The sequence below is a fragment of the Python bivittatus genome, unplaced genomic scaffold (assembly GCF_059951505.1).
Source record: "Python bivittatus isolate LINGU-HERP-01145 unplaced genomic scaffold, Pbiv_v1 ctg000480_np1212, whole genome shotgun sequence".
NCBI classification, from domain to species: Eukaryota; Metazoa; Chordata; class Lepidosauria; order Squamata; family Pythonidae; genus Python; species Python bivittatus.
The window spans coordinates 97,658,295-97,681,872 of NW_028277075.1; the positions used below are offsets into that span (position 1 = coordinate 97,658,295).

Here is a 23,578-nt window from a genome sequence, read left to right on the forward strand (position 1 = left end):
GTTTTTGTTGTGGGGAAAATAGGAGGAAGAATAGATATGTTCGCTGCCTTGAGTTATTTACAAAAATAATAAAGGCTGGAAAAAAAATCTAAAAAAAAGTATTCATATGCTTAATAATAGAATGCATAGAGTTAGTTAATTATCTTACATTGCTAACATTCACAGCATTAATCTTGGACTGCAGCATTAGAGGGGTATCAAGAGGAAGATGGATCTGTGCCTTTTCTTTATCCCACACTTCACGATACAGGTTCTAAGACAGGGAGGAAGGAAGGACAATTTTCAATTGGTGTGTGAATTTTTCACTTCAATTTTTCAGAGGCCACTGCATCTCAGCCACCTCTCTTTATCACTTCACACATTACACAGACTACATTTCAGTTTACCTCACTGATCTGTTGAGCATTGATCTTAGCCTGGATGACTGGCGGTGTGTCAACTATACTGGTAAATTTCAGTTCATCTGGGCGGAGTTTGTACAATCTCTCATTCACGAGATCTTGAGCCCTTTTCACTCTGAGCACATCCACTGAGCCTTCAGGCATCCATCCAATCCCACGGAGCCATTCCAGATCAGATTTATACAGATTCTACGAGACAATGGGTCACAAAAGAAGAGTAACTTGGTTAAGTTTATATTTTTAAAAATATTCTTATATGATCAAAAGAATTAATGGGATATCCGAAAGTCCTGACTAATGTGGTTCAATTATTTTAACACTATTTAATCCTCCTCACGAAACAGTAAAAATGAAAGACAGTCAAACTAGAAAATGAAACAAAGTTATCTGAATATTCAAATGTGTTAATCATCTGGATTAAGTAGGCAGAAAACCTATTAAGTCATGGCATGATATGACAATCACCATGGACAACTCTTTCCGAAACTATTGAAATAAACCCAGAAGGCTCCTCTAAATGCAAGATAAGGGCATTCAGTGCAACGTGGGCAAGCACGTTTAAAAAGGATATTGGACTGTGCCCAATCAGTTGTTCATAAATTTCCTACAAGTATCTACACTTTAGAAAGCCAAAGCACATTTAAATTTCCTATCTCTGTGATAAGGCGCTTAAAAATATTTCCACCATCACTGAATGGTGTTCCAGTAGGGCCTGCCAAGATTAGCTTCGTTCAAGGAAGACTTCAATGAAGAAAGTATGTCTCTGGTGACTTTTTGGCAGGCGCCATCAAGGAAATAAAAGTAACATTAAGATAATCCTCAAGAGCACCTTCTCCAACTTCCATTCTTCAAATATGGGGGAGTTGAATTCTCATAACCTCCAACCAGCAGGGAGGAAGATTCTTTGGCCAGTGCAATGGAAGTTGAAGTGCAATGCATTTGTTCTATAGCTGTGCACTTCAAGGTCTCTGTTGTTCCATGCCTGGGCATGATGTATCTACGTGACCTGGTAAAACACATGTGTACTTACATCGCTCTGAAGTTCATACGCTTTCTTTGCTTGGATCACATCGTTCTGATCCGGCAGACAAGTCCACTCGTGCAAATAATGATGGTAATCGATGTCGCTCGCTAAAGCCTGGCCTTGCTTGGCTGCCTGGATAGCCACCATGTCACTGGGTATGGTGATCATGGCTTTGGACCTGTGGTAGGCTTGCTTATAGAGACGGTCGTTTTGCATCTTCATTACTCGAGCAGCCCATGAAAGTTTAGGATCTGTCTTGACTGAAGGGCATCCAATGTAATGACCTTTCTGTCTCTCGTAAGTTTCTTTGTATTTATACTGAAGAGGAAAGCAAAGGAAAGAGCCATTGAAAGAATTAGGATAATCCCACCTAATATGAAAATGCTGTTTTAATGATCCAGGGACATTGTATTATAAAATCATTGTGCAAAACAATTTTGCAAGGCAAAAGAAAAATATGTATTACAACCAGGGACATTGGGTTATAAAACAATATTTAAAAACACTTGATTTCTTCTTTGAAAATCGTACCAGAAAGTGACGTATTTAGTAAATGCAAAGTGCTTTGTGAATACAATATTATAATAGAGCCTTTCACAATGCTATATTAGTTAAATTTCTCATAGTTATCTCACTGACAGTTCCAAGTAAAAATGTTTTCATTTATTTTAAGGATATTAGTTCTACAGCAATCAATGTAAAAAATAATTGTGTGAAAACATCAACACTCTGCAGTTCAGCAACTTGTATGTTCTTGAACCAATTTTAAGTTTGAATAGAAGTATAAGTTTAAATGAAGTTACACACTTTGCCATGTCCATCATATGAAAAGATACACTGGGGTCACAAGCAACATTTAAACAACAGAGCTCATACCTCACTGGCAATTTCTCTGGAAGATTTTGCATGCTTGAATGAAAGAGCATCAACTTTAAAGTCATAATCATTTGCTTTAGTCTCATCCCAGGCTCCGGTGTAGTGTTTCTGCAATTAAAATACATGCACAATGTTCAATGCTGGAAGAAACTATAGACTTTCCTCAATTAAACGTGCAGTCCTACGAATATCTACTCAGAAATAAGTCTCAGTATATTTAACTGACTTTTCTCCCAGAGACAAGTGTAGCGAAATGCAGTGTAATGTGTGAAAGATATGAATTTTCAGAATGAATAATGGCACAGGCATTGAATGAATTCAGTTTGTATGTGCATGCACAGTTATGGATGCACACATGTTAAGTAACTGATTACAACTTGTACTTGCTTAATATCAATGCTATGAACTGATATTAATAGAACAAAAGACAAATTTACTTTGAATTGACAATAATAGAACTATGTAAGCAGGGAAAAGTAACACTTAAAACAATAACGCTCTGCTCCAAAGAACAATGTGTTTTGGTACACTAAAAACATCTTGTAAGTTCGGGGCTCTTTGGAATAAACCTATTAGCCAAAATTACAAAAACCTCCCCCTTGTGCCATCTCACAATTCCTGCCACTCAGCTTTGTATTGTCATAGCTTGAGTAACAGTTTTTGAAGAACAGACTATTTCTCAAATAAATGAATGACATGGGGACCATTTTAAAATCTATACATATATTGCTGAGGTTGAGCATCAGTTTCATTCTTGTTACCTAAAATACAAACATACATAGGAATACTCTTATAATTTATAAGTCAAATGTTTTTAAGGACAGTCAATAATAGTAGAATACATCTAAGATAATGTAACAAATAACACAACACTGATATCCTTAACAATCAAATCTATGCTGTTAGTTAATTATCTAGACCAACTGCAATCTGGGTTCAAGCCAGGATGTAGCATTGAAGTGGCATTGATTGAGCTCGTGGATGACTTCTTGTGAGCTCAAGATAGGGGTGGTATATCCATCCCAACCCCTCAGTGGTTTCTGATACCATTAATCCTTCTAGGATAGCTAGGAAGTTTGGGAGTGGGGAAGTGCTGTCCTTCAGTGGTTCTCCTTTCTCCCTGACCGGTTTCTTTCTGTGTTGGGGGGAAGAGGTCCAAGAGTTCAGCTTTTTCTGCACTCCTAATTAACTTCTACGTGAAATTGCTGGGTGAGGTTATCCATTGGCACAGAATGAAGTCTCCATCAATAAGCTGATGACACTCAATTGCACGTCTCTGCCACAGGTCATGCAAGTGATGCTGTTGAAATACTTTCCCAGCGCCTGGAGGTTGGGCAGGACTGGATGGGAAGGAACTAGCTTTGACTCAGTCCTTACAAAACTAAGTGGCTGTTCATTTTATGGCTACCCATATCTGGTGATTTTCCATCGTTAACTCTAAATGGGGTTATATTCCCCCAGGCAGAATACGTACACAATCTGGGCATCCTTATGCATTCACGGCATCTGTTCAAATAGCAGGTGGCACCTGTGGCCAGGATGGCCTTTGCACAAGTACATCTTTTGTTCCAGTTGTACCAATTCCTAGACTAGAAGGCACTGCCCATTCATCCCTTAGTCACCTCCCAATTGGATTTCAGCAATGTGCTCGGCATAGGTCTGCCTTTGAAATGCAATCAGAAGCTTCAGCTGGTCCTGAATACGGTGGCACATGCAGCATTGGGAGCACCATATAAGTACAGTCATGTAACACCACTGCTATATGAGTTGCACTGCTTCCCAGAAGGCTTCTGTGTGGAATTAAGGTGCTGATTGTCATCATTAAACCCTACATGGCCAAGGACCAGGTTACTTCAGGGAGGGCTTCTCCCCGGTGGTTTCTAACCATCCAACCAGATCTGGCAGATGGGGCATGCTCTGGGTCCCCTTGCTGCAACAATGTCTGGTGGGACCTAGGAAGGACCCTGGAAGCAGGTCTTCCCTGCCATAACGCTTTCCCCATGGATCAGCCTCTCCCCAAAGATACAAACACCTCCAAACTTACTGGATGTCCAGAAGGCCATGGAGACTTGGCTCATCAGCCAGGCAATGGGACCGGTTAGTTAGTTTGGGGACCTTGGCGTGGATGTATGCAGCAGGTGCTTTGTGTTTTTAATCAGAGCACCTCAACCTGAGTTTTGTCACTGATGTTTTATTGCTAATGTTTTACACTGTATTTTGCCTGCTCAAGGTTTCATCAGATAGATAGACAGCCTCATAAATAAATAAAATCTTATTTATCTTACGTTGCTAACATTCACAGCATTAATCTTGGACTGCAGCATTAGAGGGGTATCAAGAGGAAGATGGATCTGTGCCTTCTCTTTATCCCACGCTTCACGATACAGGTTCTAAGAGAGGGAGGAAGGAAGGACAATTTTCAATTGGTGTGTGAATTTTTCACTTCAATTTTTCAGAGGCCACTGCATCTCAGCCACCTTTCTCTATCATTTCACACATTACACAGACTACATTTCAGTTTACCTCACTGATCTGTTGGGCATTGATCTTAGCCTGGATGACTGGCGGTGTGTCAACTATACTGGTAAATTTCAGTTCATCTGGGCGGAGTTTGTACAATCTCTCATTCACGAGATCTTGAGCCCTTTTCACTCTGAGCACATCCACTGAGCCTTCAGGCATCCATCCAATCCCACGGAGCCATTCCAGATCAGATTTATACAAATTCTATGAGACAATGGGTCACAAAAGAAGAGTAACTTGGTTAAGTTTATATTTTTAAACATATTCTTGTGGGATCAAAAGAAGTAATAGGATATCTGAAAGTCCTGACTAATTTGGTTCAGTTATTTTAAAACTGTTTAAACCTCCTTACGAAACAGTAAAAATGAAAGACAGTCACATTAGATAATGAAACAAAGTTATCTGAATATTCAAATGCGTTAATCATCTGGATTAAGTAGGCAGAACACTATTAAGTCATGGCAAGATATGACAAGCACTATGGACAACACTTTCTGAAACTATTGACATAAACCCAGAAAGCTCCTCTAAATGCAAGATAAGGGAATTGAGTGCAACGTGGGCAAGCACGTTTAAAAAGGATATTGGACTGTGCCCAATCCGTTGTTCATAAATTTCTTACAAGTATCTACACTTTAGAAAGCCAAAGCACATTTAATTTCCTATCTCTGTAATAAGGTGCTTAAAAATATTCCCACCATCACCGCATGGTGTTCCCGTAGGGCCTGCCAAGACTAGCTTCATTCAATGAAGACTTCAATGAAGAAAGTATGTCTCTGGTGACTTTTTGGCAGGCGCCATCAAGGAAATAAAAGTAACATTAAGATAATCCTCAAGAGCACCTTCTCCAACTTCCATTCTTCAAATATGGGGGAGGTGAATTCTCATAACTTCCAACCAGCAGGGAGGAAGATTCTTTGGCCAGCACAATGGAAGTTGAAGTGCAATGCATTTGTTCTATACCTGTGCACTTCAAGGTCTCTGTTGTTCCATGCCTGGGCATGATGTATCTACATGACCTGGTAAAACACATGTGTACTTACATCGCTCTGAAGTTCATAAGCTTTCTTTGCCTGGATCACATCGTTCTGATCCGGCAGACAAGTCCACTCGTGCAAATAATGATGATAATCGATGTCACTCGCTAAAGCCTGGCCTTGCTTGGCTGCCTGGATAGCCACCATGTCACCGGGTATGGTGATCATGGCTTTGGACTTGTGGTAGGCTTGCTTATAGAGACGGTCATTTTGCATCTTCATTACTCGAGCAGCCCATGAAAGTTTAGGATCCGCCTTGACTGAAGGGCATCCAATGTAATGACCTTTCTGTCTCTCGTAAGTTTCTTTGTATTTATACTGAAGAGGAAAGCAAAGGAAAGAGCCATTGAAAGAATTCGGATAATTCCACTTAGTGGGAAAAATGGTATTTTAATAATCCGGGGACCCCGAGTGAAGGAACAGATAGAATTCATCATTCAAAAATAACTATCCAGTTATTTTTGAACACATGAAACTTTAGGAATGTTGTTTTGTAAGTTATGCAACTATGTTATGTGATATAATTTATTAAACCATTATAAAACAACATTTAAAAACAGTGCTTTCCCCTTTTAAAAATAGTAGCAGAAAGTAACATTTATTGAATGCAAAATCATTAGGTCATAAAAAAATTCCCTTTTGCCTAAATATCTTAATGGTTATCTCTTCAGCAATTCAGGATAAAGGATGCATTAAAATGCTTGAGTTTAAAATGATATTAAAATCTAAATTTCTAAAGCTATAAATTGAAAACAAATGGAGGATATTGTGCAAAAATATCATATCCTTGAATAATAGCAACTTGTGAATCATTGAATGAATATGTCTTTAAGATGATGTTAACTAGTTGCACACACTGCCATATGTGATATGAAAAGATATGGTCATTTTAGAAGCAACATTTAAACAACGTAGGTCATACCTCACTTGCAATTTCTCTGGAAGATTTTGCATGTTTGAATGAAAGAGCATCAACTTTAAAGTCATAACCTTTTGCTTTGTCTTCCTCCCAGGCTCCAGTATAATGTTTCTGCAATTAAAAATCCATGTACAACTTCAATGCAATCATAAAACGAATGCCAGTTAACTACAGACATTCCTCAAAAGCACAATCCTATGCATATCTACTGAGAAATGAGCCAGTGACCAAAAGATGGTGAAAATAAATTTGATCTGAACCCTATCAAAAACCTTTTCAGTACCCAACGAAGTTAAAACAACTAATTCCAATGTAGTCTGCTGTGGTATCCAAAATAGCAATTGCCAAACAGATATTTTCAAATGTTTATCTATTTTTAAGAAATCCACACTAAGACGGGTGGATGAACAATAGTATTACTTTCTATAACTTCTTGGTGAGTGTTTATTCCATATTATTCCATATTTTATCATGGACATTTAACAGAGATATTTGTATGTCACATGCACATCTAACAGAGTCTTTCTCAGGCTTTACTATGTTTGAAATATAAGCCTCATAAAAAGATTTAGGAAATATAGATGAGTATTTCTGTCTATATTTATTAAATGATTGATTATATACCTCTATCAATATAGGTGCCAATAGGTCCATAAATGTTCTGTACCACTCAACTGAAAATCAGTTAGATCAAGGGGCTTTCCCTCATTTTATAGATCAAATTGTCTCTGTAACTTCTTATTACGTCAATGGTTGTGCCAGTTTATTTTTACCTTCCTGAGAGGTTTCTCCCATTTCAATTATTTTTCAAATAAGTCATAATTTGCTGTTCAGTTACAGATGTTCCCAATTCATATAACTGAGTGTAAAAATATAAAACTAGTAATTCATTGATTCTACTTCAGTATGTAACTGACCATTATTGGCCTGAATTACAGAGATAAAATGTCATTGTTTTTGTTGTTTTAACAAATAAGACAATAAATTTCCACCTGTCTTTCTTGATTCCCAGTAGTTAAGATTAATGCATTTCAAAGAATATTCAAGTTGATCCAAAAGTAGCAGACCCAATTTAACCTTAGCTGCTATAAATACTTAATATGAATCATCTCTGGGGGTTTTAGCATACTGTATATGAAAACTTAATATATGGATCTTTTTTTCTTCATTAATTTTGTTTCCTTTTTGCTATATTTTAATTACCATGATGTTCTTTTCTTCTATATAACTACTATATATTGTGGGTGTGGATGTACGTACTGTTTACATATATTCTGTTGGTATTGCAGTGGTATGTATTTTATTTAAAACTTTTTTTTAGTCATCATACATACATGATCTGTCAAATGAATTAATGACAGGACAATTTAAAATCTCTATACATGTTTCTTTGATTGCTGCATTTGAACCATCAGTTTCATTGTTGTTACTTAAAATATAAATATATATAGGAATAGACATGTAACTTATAAGTTAAATACCATTATCTTTTCAAGAACAATTAACAGTAAGAGAATACAACTAAGACAATGTAACAAACAAAGGAATATTGATTTGCTTAACAACAGAATGCATAGAGTTAGTTAATTATCTTACATTGCTAATATTCACAGCATTAATCTTGGACTGCAGCATTATAGGGGTATCAAGAGGAAGATGGATCTGTGCCTTCTCTTTATCCCACGCTTCACGATACAGGTTCTAAGAAAGAGAGGAAGCAAGGACAATTTTCAATTGCTGTGTGAATTTTTCATTTCAATTTTTCAAAGGCCACTGTGTCTCAGACACCTCTATCATTTCACAGATTACACAGAGGTAGTGACTACATTTCAGATTACCTCACTGATCTGTTGAGCATTGATCTTAGCCTGGAGGACCGGGGGTGGGTCAGCTATACTGGTAAATTTCAGTTCATCTGGACGGAGTTTGTACAATCTCTCATTCACGAGATCTTGAGCCCTTTTCACTCTGAGCACATCCATTGAGCCTTCAGGCATCCATCCAATCCCACGGAGCCATTCCAGATCTGACTTGTAAAGATTCTGCAAAGGAAACCATCAGGCTATTCATAAGATATTTCTTTCAACTTACTAAAAACACCACTGTAGCTTGCCTGTTCAAAACTAATGTACAATTAGTCATGTCTCAACACAGAGCCATTCAGTTGCTACAACTGTTGTGTCATACAGTTATTTATTTAGTTTTTATTTATTTAAGATTCATACAGTCATCCATCTTACGTATCATAACATAACATGGATAGCTTGCAAGCAAGAATAAAACAATAAAAAGCATAAAAAGCTTTTTCATACTAATTTGTGAGGATATTTGAAAAATGAACTCCTCCTGATACTCTTTCTCAGCAGCATCTTTTAAAAAAGGTCAGCTATGGAAAGTTATACATTTTGTAAAGTAACTGATAATCCCTGTCCAATGCAGAGCAGCACAGGTACATAATAGGTTTATCTATTTTTTACACCAAAATGTGCCTAGAAATTTAAAACAAATGGTCAATAGACAGGAATATAGCAAAAAAACCCACAAAACTATTCTGTGCAAGAGCTGCTCTGTTGATGGATAGCTAGGTCTGTGCTATTTAACGTTCAACTACAAGTGAGTGGGTTTTTTTGTTTTTTGTTTTGGTGATGGCTGCACATTGCCAACAATGCAGGCAAGGCTTGGGTCACTGTAGATGCAACAGTAATAATCCACCCAATGCAGTGAGAGATTAAATAAACTAATAGGCAAAAGACTATAATGGAACATGCAGTTACTTTCTACTCACATCACTCTGTAGATCGTAGGCTTTCTTGGCTTGGATGACATCATTCTGGTCAGGCAGACATATCCATTCATGAAGGGGGTGGCGATAATCAATGTCGCTAACCAGCTTCTGACATTTCTTGGCTAACAAGATGGACAGCATGTCCACTGGGCTACTGAACTTGGTCTTAGACTTCTCAAAATATTTCTTGTACTCCCTCTCACTTTGCAGTTTGGCTACACGCATAGCCAGCACTAACTTGGGATCATCATGGATGTTCCGGAATCCAACATGGTGTCCCACTTGCTTACGGTAACCTTCTTTGTACTTGTACTAATGATGAAATATAAACAAAACATCAGTTTTATAAAACGTACATAATCTATTACTAAAATTACATTTCCAAACTGCAACACACTGCATTATGCCCTTTTTCTTATATAGTTATGATCTGCCAGCAGCCAGTGCTTGAATAATAAATTGTAACCAATGATATTGACAACTGCTGGGTTTATTGCCAGGTTTCAATTTGATCCTTTTTGATAAAATATTGACTGTTTTACAAAAGAGGAAACCGCTTTATGGAAATGCCATAGAATAGCACACAATACCTCACTAGCAATATCCCTAGAAGCCTTGGCATGCTGGATTTCAATGGCATCCAATCGTAAGTCATGACCTTTCCTCTTCACCTCTTCCCATCCCAGTTGATAATGTTTCTGTGAAGGAAAATAAATAATGCATATTCCATGTCAATGCATGTCACATTTATAAAGAATTATGGAATATTAGTTTATACAGTAAGATCTTTGGGCTGTGGCTCTCGCTGCAAGCAATGGTAAATTTATGGGATCATTATGATAGGAAATGGTTTTCATGTTAGTCTGAATGAAAATTGCTTACAAAGGTAACCTCACATTGTCAAATTTCTACTCATATAATTATAGATTTGGAGAGTGTCATAAACTCTCACAGAAGACTCATCCTTAGAAAAGGAAGAAGAGTCAGGGGAGATCTTGGAAGCCAATTCATATTTAATTCTTTAATTGCTTACTTTGCTGTAGTTGACAGCATTTGCTTTGGACAGAAGCATCTCAGGAGTGTCAACTGGAAGTGTGAACTGTGTCTTTTCTTTATCCCAAACTTCATGATATAAAGCCTAAAGGGAGAAAAAAAAATATTTATCATTGGTAGGATATATTATATTTTTCAAAACACTTCATTGACAAAAATATCTTCATTTGAAGTTGGTCACATTGTCATTCAAACCATGTAAGGATTAGGGTGACACTCAACTATTTGGCTTCAAGGCCATTAAGCTCTGCAAAAGAATTGTTAATTCATGGGGAGGGTAGAAAGGAAAGTAATGGGTCTCAATTACCAGGGGTATAAGAAGCACTGACCATGCCACACTGGCAGTGAGCAACCAAATGTTTCATTTGGCTTCATTCTTATCTGCAATAAATTTTCCTATCTAGCTAAACTGTGTCTGTAAGATATCTGCAGAGTTCCAGCCAAGGAACCAAGCTTAGCCGTGTGAAATATTTATTGCCAGATCCCGGTCAGAAAAGCCTGCTAAAATTATCAGTGATAGAATGGAATTTAGGTAGACCTGAAGTATCCAAATCTGAAGCAAGAGATAAATCCCTTAACAGTGCATTATTTAAACCATGGGAAAAGACCTCATATGCACCTTTGCTCCTATTCCCACTAACAATTAAGCCTTCATTCAGATTCAAAATGGTTTCTTCAGTGTAAGAAGTTCTAAAGAAATAGACAGTATTTCTATGGACAGTATACAAGATGGGCTGTGGGTGTATAGAAGATCAGAATGGCTATTTTAATTTTAAAAACCCAGAACGTTCACATGTTTTTCAACCATTCTAAATAGAAAATACATGAAAAATGTAGTGTAAGTCGTACAATAATTTTATAAAAACAAAGGAAACCTCCAAAAACTGTCTTCTAAAACATAGCTAGCCAAAGTACGTAACATCTCCTCCCTTTGCAGCCTCCAATCCTCCTAAAAATTTTCTCCATTTAATGTTTAAAGGGAACTACCACAATTACAACTAAAGCTAGAACAGGTTGGTAGTAAGTGTTTGGATTTTTTTTTTAAACGTTTTCTGCTTTCAATGACAATATTTATAGTGGGGGACAGTAATCCTTGTGCAGCAATCTAGCAAAATATATTTTCTATAAAAATCAACAAAACTGCAGTTTCTGCACTCTTTTAGACAGCCCACTGACGTAATAGAAAAATGTACCTCACTTCAGATTAATTGAAACCTGATTTTAAATGGAAAGATAAGCGACCCCAAACAACTGCTGCATGATCAATATTGCTCACCCCACTCTGCATCAGAGCATTGGCCTTGGCAAGGACAATATCTGGGGTGTCAACAATAGGCGTGAATTTCAGATAATCCCGCGGCTGCCGGTACAGTCTTTCGTTCATCAGATCCTGAGCATTCTTCACTCGTTTGACTTCCAGAGAACCTTCTGGCATCCAGCCAATACCACGCAGCCATTCCAAGTCTGACTTGTACACATTCTGCAAAGAAGAAAAAGAAGAAAAATCACGCATTTCCTAGGCGGAAGAGAAGATCTTGAGTGGGGGGGGGGGGAGTAATCTAAGTTCTCCCTGAAATAAAATGTAGCTCCCACACAGCTAGGGCCTCTAACATCAGGTCATAAATGAGGTAATGGATTATGCCACTCAGCAATATCCACAGTTCCTTTCAGAATTCACAGATTCTTGACCAAAGCCTATTGAGGTTTTATTTGTGTCTGCTACCTCACAGACCTGTATGTCTACATCTTCTTCTTCTTCTTCTTCTTCTTCTTCATCGTCATCATCATCATGTATCACAGGTCCTTGGGAAGGACTCAATAGGTGGATAAAAATGCCAAATCCAGTCTAAACATCTGGCTGACTGTGCAACCAGCCATAATAAATGCATATGCTGCCTGAATCCCAGCAACCCTGGGCTGTCTATGCCATTGAAACACTTGAAGGTCAGAGTCCAGTACTATGTAATAGATGACGTATAGTATTCCAGTAATGCAATCCTAGCACATTGTTTTTAAAAAAGCCCCATGGGGCTTAAGAGAGAGCTAAGAGAGCCACTTTGATGTAGTGGTTAAGGCATCAGGCTAGAAACCAGGAGACTGTGAGTTTTAATCCTGCCTTAGGCATGAAGCCAGAGGGGTGACTTTCGGCCAGTCACACCCTCTCAGCCCTAGGAAGAAGGCAAGGGCAAACCACTTCCAAAAAATGTTGCCAAGAAAACTGCAGGGACTAGTCTAGGCAGTCACCAGGAGACCATAACTGACTTGAAGGGACGCGCACATGGGACTTACTGCCAAGCAAATGCATACAGAGTTGCAAATAATAGTGCAATTAATTTAATGTAGTTTATTTGGGGTTTAAATTACATTCGGGAATTTGCTATGAGAAATGTCTCCACCTTGTTGGAAGTTGTACTATTATCTACTCTGCAGGTGCTCTCCATTCTCAGGGAGGGATTGATTTGGGGACCTTTTGCATGCCAGTCACATGTTCTTCCACTAAATAATAGTCCTACTCAAAGAGGCATCTGCATTTTACACTTGAACTGTACATACATCACTCTGCAGTTCATATGCTTTCTTCGCCTGAATGACATCATTCTGGTCTGGCAGGCAAGTCCATTCATGCAGGTGTGTGCGGTAGTCCACTTCACTGACCAGCTTCTGACAATTCTTAGCCCCCAAGATTGACAGCATGTCAACAGGACTATGGATCTTTGCTTTCCATTTCTCAAAGTTCTTCTTGTACTCCAGGTCACTCAGAATCATGCCTGCGTGTGCAAACCACACCAACTTGGGATCATCTTGAAATCTTTGAAGCCCAACATAATGCCCTTTCTGCTTCTCATGTGCTTCTTTGTATTTATACTGTAAGAGAGAACAATGCATTTTGGAATGAATATAAACGTTACTAGAAAAGCTAACAATTATTTAGCTACTAAAGTTACAAAAACCAAAAGCAGGAGGCAAAACTGAATTCAGATTTCTTCAAAATGTCATACTGATTCAACTCTTGTTCAACTGTTGACTAGTACTTTTGTGACATTTAAATATCACAGTAAAATATAGTAAAAATCCCTTTGTACCATGGTATCAGAAGAAGGGCTCTTAACATCCACTTTTCTACAACAGTTTTTGATTGAAGGGAGAAAAAAGGCAGTACTTTGCTTGATACACAAAATTATCCCAATGGCAAAAATCAAATAGGAAAGCAGATTTCTTTATCTTCCAGACTTCCTTTTATTTGCCAGAAAGGAATTCTAAATGAGCTTTTAAAGCTTTGGGCTAAGAAACTGTGCTGTCTTAGCACAGGTTTTATTAGGAAAAAAAATTACCCCATGTTACTTTGGCTGGGACAAATAATGCACCCTAATGGCAAAAATCAATAGATTTTTATGTCAAATTTATCTCTCTATGTTCTTGCCATTTACAGCCACTGGAGATACAGCCTTGTTACATATCATTTTGGGTCAGTCTAATGGATCTGTGTAAATTTTCTAAAGTCTGCCTGTTTATCCTGTTAATTTTTTTATTTCTGTAGCTTCTTTTTGAAAAACTTTAGGGGAACTGCTGGACAGGAGTATGACATGAAAGCGTCTGCTCACATCACTAGCAATATCTCTTGAAGCCTTTGCCGTTCTAATTGGGATGGCATCAATTCTCAGGTCATAACCTTTCTTCTTAGCTTGCTCCCATCCTTGGATGTACAGTTTCTGTAGAGGATATGATAAAAAGTTACCCAAGTGTAAATTCACTTAAAGCATCTAGAATTTAAAATCAATTTGTTCATACAGTATATATTACATCTTGTAAAGTGAAAACAAATCCCCAAATTATCAAATATTCAAACAATTTTAACATCCTCTTACATGGCTGATATTGGCAGAATTTGCCTTGGCCAGCAGAATTTCTGGGGTATCTGGCATGACATGAATGTTGGTTTTATCAGCATCCCAGGCTTCAGTGTATAATTGCTGTGAGGGAATAAGGAAAAAAAAAGTTTGAATTTTGTCTAAAGGAAATATGAATTGAAATGCAGTGTGAAGCTATAAAATTAGGAAAATTCATATTCATTAAAAAGGTTATCTAACATTTATAATGAAACTCAAATTTTCTGGACCAATGTATTGAACTATGCTTCAAAGTCATATGTACCATATGGTACACTACATTTTACAGACTTTACACATTTTTTTCTAGTTCAGATTTTGTAGCTGAACTTGTTTAAAAGAGTTCCTGGGTGCAAGACCTGAGAACTCAGGTTTACCGAAGAGAGTCAACTCAGAGCATCTGAATTCTCCAATTTTCCAAAGCAGAACTCCACTTTGGGCCTGAGGCAATGCATGTGTGCTGAACGAGTTAGAAAAAAGGATGATGTTATTTGGATTTTGGCACCAAGCAGAATAAACAGTCCCTTCCAAATTTAGGATCCTACCATTCCATTTCCTAAGCAAATTATTGCCTGTTATGGAACACTAGTTACTCCTGTTCAAAAAACCTACCTTGCTCATCATCTCAGCATTATGCTTCGCTAATTCTACATCCCAAGTGTCTGTGATACAGGTAAATTTCATTTCATCGCGTGGTTGCCGATACTTCTTTTCACTTAGGATATCTCCAGCTCTCTTGACATGCTCAACATTCAGTGAACCAAGAGGCACCCAGCCAATGCCCTTCAGCCATTCTAGATCTGACTTGTAAAGAGCCTGAAACATGAAGAGTGATGAACTGTATTCAGAGAAGTCAACAAACACATGCATTACAACACCTTTTGGAACGACGTTTCTGGCTAATTGAATTATGAATTTAATGTTAAAAAAATTCAGATGAAAAATGATCTATGAGGCTGAAATTCACCTTACAAGTTGACTGATTTGATTTTCAGCAGCCTTACATGTTATACAGGTAGTCCCCAGTTTAAGAACAAGTTCCATTCCCAAGGTCTGTCCTTAAGTCAAATTTGTATGTCAGCCTGTATATGTATAAGTAGTATTGTGTAGTGAACTTGAACCATGGTGTATTTAACTCGAATCATTGTGCATTTAACTTGAATCATTGTATATTTAACTCAAATTTTGCTACAATAGGCTCTGTTCTTAACTATGGGTCATCTGTAATGTAAAGTACATATAAGAATCATGATGTGGATATTTAAGGAATAACAATGATAACCAAAACCATATTGTGTTTAATGCTGCAATTAACTATCCATTTAGGGCAAATGTAATGAGTAAATATGAAAAATCAAGTAGAGAGGGGAGAGGCAGAATCTCATCTCCCCTGTAATACGTTTATTTATTTTTTTATTTCCAATCCAAAATAAACCCGAAACCTAGTCATGCTTCAAAATTCATAACTACACTGTGTAACACAGTTACCCCAGTACGAAGTTATATTATGAAAAATCTATCCAATGCATATAGATAAAAATAATATACAAAAATTACAGATAGTTCTTTGCAAAAACTGTGTATTAGGCATAAAATATTTTTTTAGGAGAAAAGTACATGGAACCACATGTAAATTTAAGTGCGCACTTATTTTCAAAAAAGCTGAAGTGAATATGGTAACAGAACAAACCAAATTTAAGAAACCACGAGAAAATAAAATTGACAGATCTGTGAAATACCAGTGAGAAATAATGAGCAATTAAATATACCTAATGAGATGGGAAAGGAAAAAAAAAATCCAAAGCCTATTTTACTTTACCTAGTTTTCAGAGAAAAAAAAATTGTCTAAATTGAAACAGAGTGAACTGAAGTTCAAACTGAGGTGATTGACTTGTGATACATGAGTCACTAAAGTTGATAGTGGCAAGAGATTAATTTCCTCTGTATTCAGATATATCTGTCAGTTGACAGAATGATCTTCCATAGAACTAAAAAGGATATATGGGCAAGTCTTTCCCACATGTAGCATCCTTATTTCACGTGAGTCTGTTTCGGAGATTTGAGGAATCATTTGGAACTGCAAGAAGGGTAGGGCAGAGAATTGTGGGGAAAGAAGGAAAGCTTTAAATAATTTCCCACTCCATCCCACAAACATGACTTTTTAGTGAATCACAGACCAACCTCAGTAGAAGAACACCAATGCATCCATTTTATATTAAAGTCACATATTCACTATGTTTTCCATCTCATACTCACATCGCTCTGCAGATCATAAGCTTTCCTAGCCTGGATGACATCATTCTGATCCGGCAGACATGTCCACTCATGTAAGTAATTGCGATAATCAATATCGCTGACCAATTTCTGGCAATTCTTCGCCCCCAAGATCGACCACATATCCACAGGACTGCTATACTTGGTCTTCAATTTCTCAAAAACTTTCTTGTATTCTCTCTCACTTTGCATCTTGGCAACATTCATACAATGCATAATTTTAGGATCATCTTCTACACAATGAGCTCCAATGTGATGGCCAAGTTGCTTGCGATAACCTTCTTTGTATATGTACTGAAATAAGCATATACATTTAATTCACCTATATAGAAAAGTACTTGTTCAGTAATTCAAAAGGAAATCTTACATCATTTCAAAACTAACTTGTCCATGAATCTTTTCCAGGGACTTGTATCAAAACTATTAGGAAAAATGGATTCACTCATCCAATTTTAGGTCATGGTTAAAGACTGACATATTTTAACAAGTTTTTTTTTAACCTTATTGCTGTTATTTATTATTTTTAAAAAATACATCCAGTTCTGTTTTTGAAGACAATATACTAGATAACATTTATAATCAAGGTTTTATATTTGGTTCTTTTGTCATGTTATGCTAGCTATACCCTTGTCTCAATGACTTTCCTTACACAATTTGAAATTTGTATTTAGTATGAAAAGTCCTCTTCTCTCTATAGTTTGCTGAACTCATAGGATTAAAACAATAACTTTAGATAATTCAAGATTTTAGTCCTACCATGTGGAATATTTAAATTTTCCTCCCCCAAACAGATCAAGATACATACACAGATGTCCACAAAATTAAAAGATTTTTCCACACTTTGCCATTGGAGCAAAGCTCTCATGAACCAGAAATCCATAGTTCTCCCTGGATTTGGAGATTTATTTATTTATTAATGTATTTTATTCAATTTCTATAGCCGCCCATCTTAGACAAGTGACTCTGGGCAGTGAGCAATCATAAAAACAGTTAAAACCAATTCAAACATAATATAAAAATAACATATATGTGTGTGTGGGTGTGGGGGTGTGTGTGTGTGTGTGTGTGTATGTGTAGAGAGAGAGAGGGAGGGAGGGAGGAGCCAATACAATTATAACCTTAGATACCAATATAGTCAGGAAACAGAGCCCTTAACACTCTTGAGGCCCCTGGCCGAGGCATATAACCAGGTCTTCAAGACCTCATGAAAGGCCAACAATGTCAGGGCCATCCTAATATCTGGAGGGAGAATGTTCCAGGGGGCAAGTGCTATGGCAGAGAAGGCATGCCTCCTAGTCCCCACCAGCCAATATTCCTTGGCTGATGGGACCCAGAGCATGCCCATTCTGCCAGACCAAATTGGACGGGTAGAAACAACTGGGAGAAGATGGTCTCTCAGGTAACCCAGTCCCAAGCCATGAAGGGCTTTGCATTGGAAACACACTGGCAGCCAATGCAGCTCACGAAGCAATGGTGTCACTTGTGCCGAGTACCTGACACTATTTACTACCCATGCAGCTGCATTCTGCACCAGGTGAAGCTTCTGAAGCTCTTCAACGGCAGCCCCATATACAGTGTGTTGCAGTAACCCAGGTGAGAGGTCACGAGGGCATGACTGACAGTGAGTAGAGCCTCCTGGTCCAGGAATGGGCGCAACTGGTACACAACCGAAAGGTGTGCAAAGACCCTTTTAGCCACAGCTGCCACCTGCTTTTGTAGCAGGAACCATGAGTCCAAGAGGACCCCAGATTGCACACTGGGTCTGTCTGGGGCAGTGCCGCCCAATCCAGGGCTAAAGGTGGAAAAACCTTCTCACCAGAAGGCCCAAACACCCAAAAGCCACTCAGCCCATTGCACCCCATCTAGGCCCCTACAGCCTCAAGGCTCTGGGACAGGACACCCATGGAATCACTCAGACAGCTTGAGGTACAGACATAAAGCTGAGTATCATCAGCATAGGGATATCTCACCCCAAACTGCCAGACCACCTAACCTAGTAGCTTCATGTAGATGTTAAATGAGAGAGAAGAAAGGACCAAACCCTGCAGCACCCCACAAAGTAGGGGCTGCGGGCTAGACCTCTCCACCCCATCAACACCAACTGGAACTGACCCTGGAGGAAGGCGGAGAACCAGCACTACACAGTGCTGCCCACCCCCAACTCCCAAAGCCAGTCCATGATTGATGGTATCGAAGGCCACTGAGAGGTCAAGAAGAGCAAGGATGGATGCAGTACTCCATCCCGCTCCCATCAGAGGTCATCCAAGAGTGCAACCAATGCTGCCTCAGTCCCATAACCCAGCCTGTACCCTGTCTGAAAGGGAACCAGATAATCTGCTTCATACAGGGTCCTTTGAAGCTGCTATGCGACTACTTTTTCCACAATCTTCCCTAAAAAGGGGAGGTTGGAGACTGGATGGAAACTGTCCAGGCTAGTTGGGTCGAGCAATGGCCCCTTGAGGAGAGGATGCATCATCCTTAAGAGCTGGCGGGACCACCCCTTTCCTCAAGGAAGAATTAATCATTGCCCCAACCCAATCATGCATCCTCTCCCAGGCAGCCTTTACCAACCAGGAGGAACACAGATCTAACACAGAAGTGGCCAAACTAACAGCCAAAAGAATCCTGTCCACTTCCTCAGGTTCAACAGGATTGAACTCTCCCCAGATAACCATGCAGGACTGAGTCCCCATAACCTTCACTGGCCCGGTCTCAAGGCTGGAGTCCAATGCAGAGTGAATCTGAGTGATTTTATCCACTAGATGTGCAGCATATTCCTCACAGCGACCCTGTAGGTGGATCCCAGTATTACTCCTTCTAAGGAGGGACCAGGTCACCCAAAACAGGGCCACCAGGTGACTATCTGCAGATGCAATAAGGACGGAGAAATAATTATGTTTTGTTGCCTTTACCATGAAATCCATCCTACACTATACAGATCCATCCTACATTAATTCTTCTAAATTTATTTTCTAGCTTTACAGCTGCCCATATATCTAATGATTACATATCTCCCTCCTCAAATTTATTCTCAGATGCCTATACAACAGTTGAGGTTTTTCTGGCATTATTTTGCAAAATTTGCTTACTTACAGAACGTATTTATTACAAGCTATTTTATTCCACTTCAGTCATATTGACTCAAAGCAGCTTACAAGCAGTGACATAATTTCTCAGTGCTGCTAAGAAAAAAACACAACTGTGCACTCTATTTTTGTAATTCACAGTATGAATTCCTTCACAGAAACTCTCAATCAAATCTCTTCCAGGGAAGTTTGAAGTACTTCCCGCAACAATCTTACACTCAGTAGAATACAGTTTGTGACTTGCTGTTTTTCACAAAGTTTCGTTTAATAATCACTGCTATTTATGGAGTCAAGTGGCCACCTACATCACTGGCAATAATCCTTGAAGCCTTGGCAGCTTGAATTGGGATAGCATCAAGGCGCAGATCATAGCCATCCTTTTTTGCTTGCTCCATGGCCAGTCTGTACAATTTCTGTGAGAAAGAAGAAAAGTTTGGTTTCAGTGCTGCACAGCTTTTGTGATACATGTGGAAATAAAGAAAATGTCCTATACCTTAGCAGAAATGTCATTCCTGATTTATCTGCACCGTATCAATGGAAGCTTTTCTGGGGCAACTCAGGAAACTGAATCCCCACACAACCCAATTATAACCCCAGGTCCTGCTGTAAGTGTTGCCATAGCCTGCAAGTCCTTGAAGGAGACCCACTTCTTCCGGTTGTTTTTACTCATCCTTATACTCACCTGGCTATAGTTGAATTTGTTGAGCTTTGCTAGGACGATTTCTGGCGTATCAGGCATGACATGGATCGTGCATTTATCTTTATCCCAAGCTTCAGTGTATAGCCTCTGCAGAACAGCATCAGAAAGAGAGTTAGCACAAACTGATGGCTGTTTATTAGTCAGTCTTCTAGTTAACTAGCTATTCTGACAGTTAAACTCAAAAATTTGCTGGGAAGGAAACTCATTAGTCTGTGACAGTATATGGTATGATTCTGTAGGACAGCACGTTGTCTCGTCTTTTATCAGGTGTGGTTCAAAGATCCTAAATTCATTGTAATCCCTGAGATTTTCCAAGTAAGTTTCCTAATTAATACCCTGGCTGGGAATTCTGGAAATTGTCATCAAGGTAAAATAGGAAGTTAACAACACTGGGAAAGAGACTCTAAAATTCTTTGCAGCAGAAGACTATATAAAGGTCATAACCATCTTATGGTTGATGTGCAGTACAAACTATACTTTGTCCAACAAGAGTTAATACATTTATGGACATATTTATTTACAAAGTTACAGAATGGAAATCAGTGGTACTGGAAAAAACTTAGGTTCAAATCCGACCTTCTGAATTTTATTTTGAATCACACCAAATGTTTGCAATAATTATAAAGGCTAATTTGTCATTTGCATAGTCAGAATTCACCTTGTTCATGATTTCGGCATTATGCCTGGCCAATTCCATCGGTAGAGAATCTGTCACACTGGTGAAGCTTAAACTCTCTGGAGGCTGGCGGTACATCTTTTCACTCAGGATCTCTCCAGCTTTCTTAACATGCTCAACATTCAGTGAACCAATCGGGACCCAACCAATGCCTTTCATCCACTCAAGGTCTGATTTGTAGTAATTCTGTGAATTAGAAGTTCATTAGAAAGATCATCTTGCATTTTTGGAAATACAATTAGATCTGATGGCACTTATGACACCTTCTAAATATTGCTGATCTGGGGAATATATATAAAGAAATCCTTGAAAATCTTGAAAAACATCCAAGGTATAATCTATGTTCAGGACATTTGTAATCTCATCCAGTGAAATAATGCCCCCTGTTTTAGATAGAACACAAGTATGTGTTTCATGAGTATGTGAAGGAAATTCTATTTGGGAGAGAACAAAACCAAATAGACACTTCAGAAGACACTAATAATATTTATTTCATGGTTCTCCAGACTTTTGTATAACTCTCTAATATACACTTGGAGAAAGAGAAAAGACTGTGATGTAATGGAGCAGCCTGAGTGAAGAGTCATCGTTGCTCATCCATGTAACACTTTGGGTTAAACAATTAAATGCCACTACTATCAATATTTTGTACATGCATGTGGCAGAAATGGACCTGAGATAGTGTGATTGCCCCTCTCCCAACTGGTATAGTCCAAGACAAAATTATACTCACATCACTCTGAAGATCATAAGCTTTCTTAGCATGGATGACATCATTCTGATCCGGCAGACATGTCCACTCATGTAAGTAATTGCGATAATCAATATCGCTGACTAGTTTCTGGCAATTCTTCGCCCCCAAGATGGACCACATATCCACAGGACTGCTATATTTGGTCTTCAATTTCTCAAAGACTTTCTTGTATTCTCTCTCACTTTGCATCTTGGCAACATTCATACAATGTACAATTTTAGGATCATCTTCTACACAACGAGCTCCAATGTGATGGCCAAGTTGCCTGCGATAACCTTCCTTATATTTGTACTGAAATAAATGCACAAGCATACAGTAAGTCATCCACTTATGTTTCTTTTTGGTATCTGAACTATAATAGCAAAGTTAAAAAATGTATTTTATGCATGTGTACATCTATTGTATTTTCTTAAGAAGAATTACTTTAATGAAGAAAAATACAACAAGAATAAGTCATTATTAGCTCTTTCCCACTCTGATAATGGTGAATGGTTCTGGACACTTTTGACACTAGTCAGGATATTTGGGCAGCAATATACAGGTAATGTTCCTTTTGGATTCTGAAGGGTGTAAGCCTCCATAACTCATGGCTTTGAATTAGAGTGAAGAAGAGTTTTCAGTGTTGTTCTGCCTTGTGTAATGGCTATGGAGCACTCTGAATTATCTATCATTTGTACATTTGGCTTCATAGTGGAATTTGCAAAGACAAAGTAAGCTGTTCCTTGAGAGATTGATAGTAATTAATATATTTTCTTATGTTTTAATGTTTTTGCTTTGTGGAAGTACTACAAAGTATATTTCTTGAATATAAGTTAAATTTGTAATAATTCATGCCATAGTTTGGAGAGCTTACAAGATATAATGGGAAACCACTATCACAAGAGAGAGAAAGAGAACTATTCAACATTACTGCCAATATTAAGTCCTTGAAGAGCTGCAACTGACAGTGTGCAACCAAATATTAAAAATTCAAATGAAAGCATAATCCTATCTCTACCAGCAAGAAATGCTGCTATTCTTGCCTGAAGTTAAGAACTATTCCACTTGCCTGAGGAGCTGATTTCTACAGTTCTGAAGGAGCTACAGTTTGCTTCACTAACCAGGAAAATTTGGCATCTGATAGCTTCCAAAACTAGCATGAAGTGACATAACTCCTGTTCCCTTGATGCATCTTCCCATTTTTTTTCAATCTGTGACCAATCTATTCATAAACTCTATTAAGACAGGTGACTGAGCATAGTTACCCCAAGAATGCACAGAGGCTGCTTTTTAAGAGTTCATATCAGAGACAGAAAGTTCTGTGTTAACTGCAATATTTCTCTGATTTTAAATTTTGAACTGCAGATTTATTTGAAATTCCCCAGAGCAAGAAATTCATTTTGTAAAAAATCACTGAAGTATAGACTGTTGTTCTCCTTGAAAAAGAAGCTACTATTGTAATCAAAAAGTTCTCCACATGCATTCACTGTTGAACTCCTTAGTAACTTTGGGAAATTAAAATGAAGTATTTTGTGTGTTCTGAGGATAAATCAGTGGTATAATTGTATTAAAGCAAGTCCCTTTTCCCTCTTCTTAGCTTTAAC

General features: G+C 38.2%; 1 protein-coding gene across 4 annotated transcripts in view; it reads right to left on the minus strand.

Moving 5' to 3' along the window:
- The window catches only part of NEB (nebulin), a 211,260-nt gene that overhangs the window by 101,537 nt on the left and 86,145 nt on the right, over positions 1–23,578 (minus strand). Inside the window, exons 64-86 of one of the 4 annotated variants that reach the window (XM_088146545.1) lie at positions 21,975–22,286; positions 21,224–21,427; positions 20,548–20,652; positions 20,171–20,278; positions 16,762–17,073; positions 15,118–15,321; positions 14,485–14,589; positions 14,221–14,328; positions 13,172–13,483; positions 11,895–12,098; positions 10,599–10,703; positions 10,156–10,263; positions 9,566–9,877; positions 8,619–8,822; positions 8,377–8,481; positions 6,784–6,891; positions 5,868–6,179; positions 4,825–5,028; positions 4,587–4,691; positions 2,302–2,409; positions 1,432–1,743; positions 387–590; positions 149–253 (exon numbers count right to left, since the gene is read on the minus strand). In XM_088146545.1, the coding sequence (XP_088002671.1) occupies positions 149–253; positions 387–590; positions 1,432–1,743; positions 2,302–2,409; positions 4,587–4,691; positions 4,825–5,028; positions 5,868–6,179; positions 6,784–6,891; positions 8,377–8,481; positions 8,619–8,822; positions 9,566–9,877; positions 10,156–10,263; positions 10,599–10,703; positions 11,895–12,098; positions 13,172–13,483; positions 14,221–14,328; positions 14,485–14,589; positions 15,118–15,321; positions 16,762–17,073; positions 20,171–20,278; positions 20,548–20,652; positions 21,224–21,427; positions 21,975–22,286 (4,266 nt within the window). The remainder of the gene's footprint in view (positions 1–148; positions 254–386; positions 591–1,431; positions 1,744–2,301; positions 2,410–4,586; positions 4,692–4,824; positions 5,029–5,867; positions 6,180–6,783; positions 6,892–8,376; positions 8,482–8,618; positions 8,823–9,565; positions 9,878–10,155; positions 10,264–10,598; positions 10,704–11,894; positions 12,099–13,171; positions 13,484–14,220; positions 14,329–14,484; positions 14,590–15,117; positions 15,322–16,761; positions 17,074–20,170; positions 20,279–20,547; positions 20,653–21,223; positions 21,428–21,974; positions 22,287–23,578) is intronic. The other 3 variants (XM_088146547.1, XM_088146548.1, XM_088146546.1) reach the window with 3 other exon arrangements.